We start from the raw sequence: 10,132 nt of genomic DNA, 5'->3' as shown, positions 1-10,132 counted from the left end.
GATGCTTTTTCAGTGACATAAAAGGGTATCAGGGCCATGGGTTGTATATTGTATGCAGTATAAGAGATTGAGGAAAAGGGAAATCTGCTGCAGTAGCCCTCATATGCAAGTTCTCCAAACTTGTATCACAATCAGTCTGAATACATTTTTTTGAAGGAAGGCGAGCATCCATCCAATCTCATGTCAAGCAACCAACACGCTCAGCAACAGAACCGTGGCCGGCCACATGCGCCGTTCTCTCTCTGGTCAGGTCCTATTTTGCTTGTGGGTGGACGCACTGCTCAGGAAATGACGGCGTACCACCACCAACATGCCCAGTCCTGTAGAGATCCTACGAGAATGGTCATCGGAAGCTCATCGTGCGACTTGCTGTCTAGTGGGCAAGACTGGGGGGATGGGCCTTGGTCCAAGAACTACTGACCATGGTAGTCCCCCACTGTGGTGTTGCTCAGCTGCATGGCATCCACTGTTCTCCTTGAGCTCCTCTTAGGCTTGTGGCTCCGTGACTGCATTAGATTCCTCCTTCTTACTCAGGGCTGCCTGGTGTTTACTGTTGCACAAATGCTGTTGATGAAGCCAAATTGAACAAAGTGATGCAGCGACATTGTCAGAACTCTCTCTTAAAAAAAAAAAAAACGTCAGTCTCTATTTGTAGCTTATTCAGTATCACATGGCACACATTCATACAAGAACAACACCTTTGGCAGACAAGATTTGAACTCCTGAGTAAATGTTAAGTCCTAAATTAGTATTTATCTAATCCTTGGCAGTCAGCTTTTAAGGCATTTAAGGGTGCATTTGAGCACTGTCCTAAAGCGTAGCATACTTGCTCCAGAGGGGCTCTTAACGGCCCTCAAAGTGTACAGTACCGTACCATACCAAGACAAAAGTGGACTGCTTACCAATGTGCTCCATAGGCATACCATACCATACCATGCCATACAAGAGAGTAGTAACAGCTGTTGACGGTTGACATGAAAAGAATACACTTAACATACAGTACAGTACAGTCTGGTTATAGCAAACACAGTAAAACGAAATTCCCGCCACAACCTTAACATGTGACAAAAGAACAATAACTAGCTACTCCCAACGCCACTATAAATAGGCACGCACTGCATTGCTCGGTCTACTTTGCCACACAAAGGCTAGCAGATTTTGCAGCCGAAACGTCGTATTCATTTTTGTGTGCGTGTGTGTTTACCTCACATCGTGAGACAGAAGATTGGCTTTATTTCCTTCAGAAATTCTGGTTACAACGAAACGCAAAAATTCAGACGTCAACATTATCTGCTCTATGTTTTTTATTGTTTATTGGTTTGGTTGTAACAAAATTGCCCATCCCAAGCACTTTGTTATAAAGGGAGTCCACTGTGGGTACACCATAATACAAAGAATATTCTCCTTGTTAGAGACACCTGTGTGTAGTGCAGGTGTGTGAGGTGAATGTGAATGAGGTGAATACAAAATGTGATCCCTGACTTGGTCCCAAAATAGCTTGTGAAGTATGCTACCTCCACAGAGTGCTAGAATGCTCCCACTATGGCAAGGCATGGTATGGTACGATATGATGTAGTTTGGTTCCGTTCACTTTCTCAAGTCCTCAGACACGGCCTATGACTCAACATTTCTGTGGATTGGCAACATTTTCTTCAGCCTGGATAAATGCAATTTCATATAATTATAAAGGTGACTGCTACGAAGAATAAGGAGCTGCAAAATAATCAGATATTGAGTAAAACAGAGTCTTACAATTTTAATTTTTTTTTTGTGTATTTTCACTGACTGGTGATTTTGGTTGCAACCACATCTACAAATTAGGAGAAATAATGAGGTCATCCACTTACTACTATCCCAGTGGTTTGAGCAATAAATGTCAAAAATCATCTTGTGGGGCTTTGTTTATGAAACACAGGCATACGACCCTTTATCCCATAAACATCATCATTACCAATGTATGGCAACACCAATCAAAACTGATAAAAAGTATTGAGTGCTATACTTGATTTCCCATTAAAAGAAGGAAACTTTTTATTGCAAATTTTGTATACAGATTCATTACATCATTTATACCTTATATACTTTGTATGAATGGTTTCTAATAGTAAAGTATCTGCATTGATTGTTTGTTTGTTTGTTGTTGTTGTTGTTGCTTTTTTTTTTTGGGGGGGGGGGAACATGAAACTTTACTTTCCCAAAGTTTCTCTTTATCTTTTTATTTATGGAATCTCCTGCATTCTGTGTGTCTGACTTTATTTTATGAATGCCAATTTTAATGCGGTGTTTCATTGTACTAAAAGAGAGCGAGGGAGGGCAGAAGTACCTGTACAAACTGAGTCGGTGAGTTTATGTCTTCAATGCAGCACATGTCACACTTGTAGAATGCCCGCTCTCTCCCAGATCGTCCAGGCTTGATGATCTTGGCAGCCTGTATCAATGGCTCAAAGCTGGGGTCATAACTTGGCTCATTACTCTCAGCACTGGACGGCAGATCTTGCGGCTGTATGACCCCAGCCTCAGTCAGCTTCTTCATCAGGACCATCTGGTGTTTCTTGCTCTTCATGTGCTGTTGATCACGCAATATTCCAAGGAAAAAGTTTCACTGACAATCCATTACATCAACTTACAGATACATTTTTGAACATTGTAAAATGAGGTCAGGGCTCCGTTTTATCAAAAGATATATTCGATTTTAAATTTCCTTTACACACAGGCTGCCATAGACTTATGATTGAAATCAACTATATAATCAATTACAACTCTTCATAAAACAGGGCCCAGATATTATAATAAAACCCTAGTTTAACAAGTATTATATGACTTTCCAGGTCCAAACTCTACATTTCTCTTTATTTTTGTACCCTGATATAGTGCATAAACCTGATACAACACAGTAATTGTTGTGGTTTTAAGGTCCTATGTTCCCTTCTACCTAATGTATCTGAAGTAATCAGGTGACAGCATTATATTACCTTTATTGCAGGCACCTTTCCTTTTAATATAAAATGAAATCATATTCTTAAATTTAGGTATCAATATTGCTATTAACAGAACCCATATACACCATCATCAAAGAAATGCAGAATACCATCTGACAAGGTTCAGTGTAAGTTAACATGAGTGTGGCTCTGAATTGTGCTGCTTTGAAGAAAATCCAAACATACCGTAGAGCAAGATATTTTTCGCGGCATTAAATTTTCACGAATTGGAGCCGACAGCCTTTTTTGCGGCATGAAACTTTCGCGAACTGCCACTGGCATTCAATGCATATACAGCCTGTAGCGTAGACAAGAAATTTTGCAGGCATTTTAATTTTGCAAATCTTGACTCTCACAAAATTTGTGACATATTGTTTTACAAGTGAATGAAAAGCATGACATATCGGCTAGAAACAAGTTAAGCAGATTCAACGATATGTGACAGACCAGATCTTATCATGACCTAACCTGGTAAATGAATCAACATACAGAGATATAAAAAGGGCTTTCTTGATCTTGTCTTCTTTTGACGGGCTTACCCTATGTGATATTTAGGTCAGCAATTTCTGTAAAACATAATATTTTCGCGGCATGAAATTTTCGCGAGTTGCCTTTAACATTCAATGCCTATAGTGTAGACAAGAACTTTCACGTGCATTTTAATTTCGTGAATCTTGGTTCCTGCAAAATTCGCGAAATTAAAATGCACATGAACATTCCTCATTTTACAGTATCTTAACCCTAAAAAGACTGGGGGGGGGGGGGGCCTAAAAGGCCCCCCTATACATTTTGCGAGATTAATCTGCAACACGCAATGCTCTCGCCGCGATGCTCTATGACTTTTTTCTTTCGAGTTTCCCGCACATTTTGACACCAAATTCGTGACACCCGGGGGTACGGTTCTGAAGTTACATAACTTTTTGTATGTGCACGTGAGGCCGAAAATGGCTCAAAAATGTGATTTTGTGTACAAAGTCAATGCAAATTGAGTTTTTCCACATGGTTCATATAAATATGCTTATTTTACTCTCAATGGCTAAAATTAATTTGTTTTAGGAGTATTATGCTTCAAAAAGTGTCTGCCACAAATTTTGTTTAAAAAAAATCAAAACAAAAGGTCGAAAAAACAACGAAATACATAAGAAATTCATAAAACAATAAAATAGATAAGAAATTAATTTTGATACCGAATTTTTTTTCCAGTACATTTGCTAAGAATGCCACAAAGAATAATTTGACCAAAGATGAGCACTTTTGGAGCTTTATTTACTGATTTAGGTCAAAGAGTCTGATTTCTCGCATAAATTAGCATAATTAATCAAAATAAAATAAAAGAAGTCTTTTTTGGGAAATTTAAGTAAACGATCTTGTAGATTACATCGCACACTACCATTGTGCAAATTTCCGCGGCGATCGCGCAATCCACGGCCGAGATCTTGAGGGGGGGCCTTTAGGCCCCCCCCCCCCCCCCCCCCCCCCAGTCTTTCGAGCTACCAAAATAGCCCAGTCTTTTTAGGGTTAAAACTTCCATGCTTTTGTTTTCTTTTTCTACTCATTTGTAAGTGGTCAATGTAAGCTGGTTGACTCTTTTTTTATTTTTTGCTGATAATCACAGTGAAAGGAAAGTACCTGCTTGTACTGTGTGGGAGAATTGATGTCCTCAATGCTGCATACATGACACTTGTAGAATGTCTTCTCCCTCCCAGTGGGCCCAAATTTCACAATTTTCGCTGCCTCTAGCTCAGCTGGGCTGAATTGAAACTGAGTGAAATCGGCCATTGTGGTGCTGTCTGCTTGTGCCTGTGGCAGAAATTTGATGGGCTGTGGCAAATTCAGCTGTTTCAGTCTCCTCTGATGCTTTTTCCCTGCATGAAACCAGGATCCAAGATACCAGCACAGAACAGTCACATGTCATGTCATTCATACAATACATCAATCTTAATCAATTTTAATTTTTTGAGAGCTTTTGAGCCACATGACTGTAGACTGCAATAAAGCACATGCTATCATGATATCACCGGAGTTGGAAGACCACAGGACAATGAGAGAAAAAAAAGAAAAAGAAAAAAGAATAGACTAACACACACAGATACACCCCCCCCCCCCCCAAAAAAAAAAACAACAAACCAACAACAACAATAACAACAACAACAAACCCATCATCATACCAGTACCAGTAGCACAATTACAAAATCAGGTTCGGGTGGAAAAAATAAATAAATGTATGTACCCATGATATGTTCAAGGACAATCATTAGAAGCTGTAGATGTACATACAAGTGTTACATCTATGTGGATTTTTAATTGGAGAATTACATGCAGAGGCATCATGCAGATCAAGACATCCAATAGGGTGTGGTTTGATTATTGTCATTACCAGATAAATCAGCACTAAACAAAAACACATAGCACTCCTGAAGCAGATTCAATTAAAGTTCACCTCATGCATCCTGATGGTCGTGAGATTATGCAAAATATCAGACTCTGATGGGAGTCTCACTCTCTTCTGTTTAGTGATGCATGACATCATAAGCCAATCAGATCATGTCTATTCATTTTTGTACACATTGTATGATCTTATATAGACATTAGGCAACCATGATTCAAGTTGTCACGATGAGAGGAGGTAACAAAAACATGGTCAGATGGACAGACAAATTAAAATAGTAACGTCTAATACAGTAGCGCGGCGGAGGTATTCAAAAGAGGACCTGCATATTGGCACTACACGCTAAAGAGAAACACACTTACAACAAGCTCGATTATGAGGGACCACTTTTGTAGAGGATTTACCTATTACTGTTTTTAACTGGTCTCTTTTACAGCACATTTGTGACAAGGTACCGGTTACAATGAGGTAAAATAGGAAGCCCCAGTGACCTTGTCGTAATGTGGATTCCCTGTGGCGCCATTTCTCACAAAACATACCCTCAATGTGACCGTCCAACAGTCCCTGAGATGTCGTCTTGATGTTGCAGACGTCACAGACATAGAGTTTTGGGGGAGGGCGTGGGGCTGCTTCTGCACTGCCTTCAGACTCTTTCTGGCTGGCTGCGTCATCACCAGCGCCCCCACTAGCTGACTGCTCAGGGCCTCTTTGCTTTTTAGTGGGTGGTTCATCGCCATCTTCCCCTGTATCAGGTGCAGCTTCTGAGTCATCTTTTTTGGCATCACCTAATGCAGATGGTTTATACAATCAAATTTGACACATGAGATAGAAACAATCAACACTGTTACATTCTGCTACGATGCAGAGGAAAAGAAAACAAGATATATACAGAGACAACTAGAATGAACCAGATATGTAGACAAAATTGCGTAGCGTAAAAATGGATAGATAGATATATAGATGGATGGATGGATGGATGGATGGATGGATGGATGGATGGATAGATGGATAGATAAATAGATAGATAGATAGATAGATAGGTAGATAGATAGATAGATAGATTGATTGATTGATTGATTGATATATTGATTGATTGATTGATTGGATTGATTGATTGGGAATTTGAGAAATTTGAATGTGTGTTAGGGAGGCACTTCTTCAGATGTGTCCACAAAATACCCTGCTAGCAAAACTTACACATGGAAAATCAAAGCTTTGTCTATTTTTTTCCACTCATCTCTAGTTGTTTTTGTAACACTGCACGCAGGAAATACATCCTTTCATCACTTGCACTTTCCCTAAACTCGAAGAATGCAAGTTTCATGCACATAAACCAAACCATCTGATGAACTGCTGTGAAGTCATGTAAACCTAAACTGGCTGACTAATAGCAGTCTGTAGAAAGAGATTACTTCACATTTTTTTTTCCATGTGATAGCCATCAGAGGAACTCTAACTGATAGAAGCATAACACACACGCAATCACTTGGTAAAAGTAAGGTGGAGATATAGCAGACCAATTTGCCACATAAAGCAGACCAATTTGCCACATAAAGCATATGTCAATGAGGGCAGCTAAAATCTTTAAAAGAAAAAGAAACCTGCTGAAAGATTTGTGTGCGTTGTAGTCTATCAAAATGTACGATGGCTAGACTTCACTGCATATCAAACTGGATGCTGTCATGCAAAGTGCCTCGGAAGGATGAACCGTGGTTCTAAATTAATATGTCTATCTCAACAAAGAAATAACAAGCAAACTGAAAAGTCAACATACCTCCATCAAGATTTCTTTTGTGTCTTGCTCCGCCATAGTGTTTCTCAATCTGATCCACGCAAGTAAAAGACACATTGCATAGCTTGCAATGCATGTCTTCCCCATGCAAATTGTACTTGCTTTCAAGCTCTGGGGGCACAAAAAAAATTCCAATGCAGAAAAGAGAAAGAAGCGTGCCTGTTAACAGTTCTACTACTTGTCCTGCATTACATGAAAGCCTATAGACATAAAATGTAGCATTGCATGAATACATAATTAATAAATCTTAAGTTTACTTATATATCTGTGATTTCCCCCAACTTAAAATAGAATAAAATAATAAACAAATAAATAGATAAATAAATAAATAAATATATACATATATACATACTTGTACATACATACAAACATACATACACAAAAATAAAAAAATAAATAAAAGTATACATATATATACATACTTGTACATACATACAAACATACATACACAAAAATAAATAAACTTTTACACTGTATACATGGAGTAGGTCTACTGTGCCGGGAAATGCTGGGATTTACAGACTGCAAGCAGGTCAATGAGAATACACAAAGGTTTTTTTTCCCTTTTTGAGATTTTTCATCCAAACCATATGCATGACGGGTGTCATTGCTACAATAGGTGTCAAACCACTGGATGCCCATACATTGGCTGATTTGTAATACATTATTTCTCATATAGCTCAGGCATGGTTACAGTAGTTGAAGTAAAAGTAGTAATTGCTCAACAACAAAATGTACCCCCCCCCAAAAAAAAAAAAAAAAAAAAATCTTGATGAAAAGCAATTGGCACATTCTGAGTCCATCCTATTTTCTAGGGGAAAAAGGTATGGTGATTATAAATACCTTTCTTTTGTTCAAGTTCCTTCAACTTTCTCAGATGCTGCTTTCCAGAGTAGTGACTCTCTGCTGTAACTGAGGAATTGGTTTTCACGTTGCAGATTTTGCATACTTTGAATTCTCCAAAGGACGTAGCAGACCTTTCTGGCCCAACCAGCTTGCCTTCAAAATTGTACCCCACACTGATCTCAGAGGAATTTTTTGTAGTACTTCCTTGATAGCCTCCTCGGTAAGGCCTGGAGGACCACGTGTTCCATGTACCCCGCCCTCTGTCCGTCCTGCCATGGGTACCAGCACTGGTCGTCCATCCTGCCCGCTGGTAGGCACTGCCGCGTGAACCCCGTCCCCGTTGCTGCTGCACATTTCCCCTCCCTCTGTTGCTGCTCCATTCATGGGACGTTCCCTGGCTCCAGCCTGTACTTTGTTCTCTCCCTCCCCTGCCCCACCCCTGACTGTACATACCTCGCCCTCTCCCTCTCTGGTTCTGGCCATGGCCGAAGCCTGTCTGTCCCGCGTTCCCTTCCTGGGTCTGGTAATTGTAGTAATTGTTTTGGCCAAAAGTGCCTTGACACTGACTGTGGTACGGCTGCTGATCAGAGTATGACTGTGTCCTGTCTAACTGACTGCCACTTGTGTTCTGTCCATATGTTGCCCCAAATGATGAGTTTTGCTGGTGTGCAATACCATAACCTGGTGGTGCATTGAATGTCTGAGCTCCATTACGGTTGCCAGGAGCTGAAACAACGTTATATTGACTGACAGCTGCACTAGTACTAGTCGACTGACTGGAATTTGTCGCCACATCCCCAGATGAGCTTGGACTAGAATGAGCAGCAATTGTTTCGTTGAGGATTGTTTGAGCAGTGTTGTATAGCTGAGCAATCAGGTCAGGTGGTAACTGATACAGAGCTGCTGCCTGCTGCGTTGCTGTTGATGCTGGGGTCAGGGTTGGGGTCGGTGTCATCGTCTTGTTCTTGTCCTCTGCCATGATGAAACTCCGGAATGCTACCTGTGATATTGAAAAGGTAGAGGACATCCCGGAATGTTTGATTGGCCTTCAAAAAATGAAGAAAATGCCCATCTAAAGATAACCTTGTGGATTTAGACCCATACACACACGTCAAAAATTGCCCAATTTCCCACTGATAAAACTAATGAGAAGCCAGCCTTGTTTTTACACAATACCTCATCATGACATCAGCTTCCTGCGGCGCAGTGTCTTGAGAAGAGCAAACCTCAACTGCACGCTGTACCCTGTACCTATTCTCGCGGTCGGCTACATGTCACTTCCGGTTGACTGGAGTGAAAACAAACAGCTTGCATGCGCTAAGCCTGCATATAAATGCGCATACTGCATGCTGTGCATGTGCGACGCGTATAACTTATGTGCAACTCTACGCAGACATGGGGACTGTTTTTCATTATTCATTTTGTCATTTGTGCCATCATTCATGAGATACATGCATCATGTCTTGCCAGCAATATTCTAAAAATCTGGATCCTGTCGATCAATCGGTCCCGGTATTTTGCTAAGTTGAAGGCAGTCGGACTGGACCTGTGCCCGTATGAAATCGCGGCAGGACTCTGGATCAACGACCCGACAAAATGGCCAGATGTGCAGTAGAACCTCTTTGAGTAGGCCCTACCCCGATATCTACGCATACTTAGTACCTCATAGAAACTTCAGGTAGGTCTATAGGCCTAACGTTAGTACTGTAGTAGGTTAGGGTAGGGCCTAATTTAGAGTAGGCCTAGGGCCTAATCCTGCCGCCCGCACAGCTACAGTAGTACAGCTTGCGCTAGCGCTATGCTCGCGGGGCGCCCCGGCAGAAAACACGTACAGCGTTACCACTCCAGACTCACGCGACTGTTTGTCTTCACTCCACCGCTATCCATGAACCCGTAACACGCAAAATACCCGGATGTCCGACCATGAGAATTTGCCAAAAGAAATAAAAATCTTCAAAAATTCCCAGATCACTATCAAAATTCAATCATCTGCTCCTTGTCATCACCAACTTTCCCTTGGTTTATCAGTGCAAGGTTTATCCAAATCTGTTCTCAACTTTTTTTCAGTTATTTTACGAACAAACAAATCAGCAAATGCCGGCAAAAGACTAAAAGCATGTAACAAAT

General features: G+C 40.7%; 1 protein-coding gene across 1 annotated transcript; it reads right to left on the bottom strand.

Annotated features, from left to right (window-relative positions):
• Positions 1 to 379: 379 nt before the first annotated feature.
• On the bottom strand, positions 380 to 8,984 carry LOC139731148 (uncharacterized). Its single transcript, XM_071642029.1, has 6 exons — positions 8,003 to 8,984; positions 7,142 to 7,270; positions 5,907 to 6,152; positions 4,608 to 4,843; positions 2,324 to 2,566; positions 380 to 564 (listed from the first exon to the last, which is right to left on the bottom strand). Exons 1-6 carry the CDS (start codon positions 8,982 to 8,984, stop codon positions 487 to 489), a joined length of 1,914 nt encoding a protein of 637 aa, XP_071498130.1. The 3' UTR covers positions 380 to 486.
• Positions 8,985 to 10,132: the final 1,148 nt, after the last annotated feature.

The sequence above is a fragment of the Diadema antillarum genome, unplaced genomic scaffold (genome assembly GCF_040938485.1).
Source record: "Diadema antillarum isolate AM-2024a unplaced genomic scaffold, OU_Dant_1.0 seq00000358_RagTag, whole genome shotgun sequence".
NCBI classification, from domain to species: domain Eukaryota; kingdom Metazoa; phylum Echinodermata; class Echinoidea; order Diadematoida; family Diadematidae; genus Diadema; species Diadema antillarum.
This window is presented reverse-complemented; position numbering and strand designations above follow the sequence as displayed.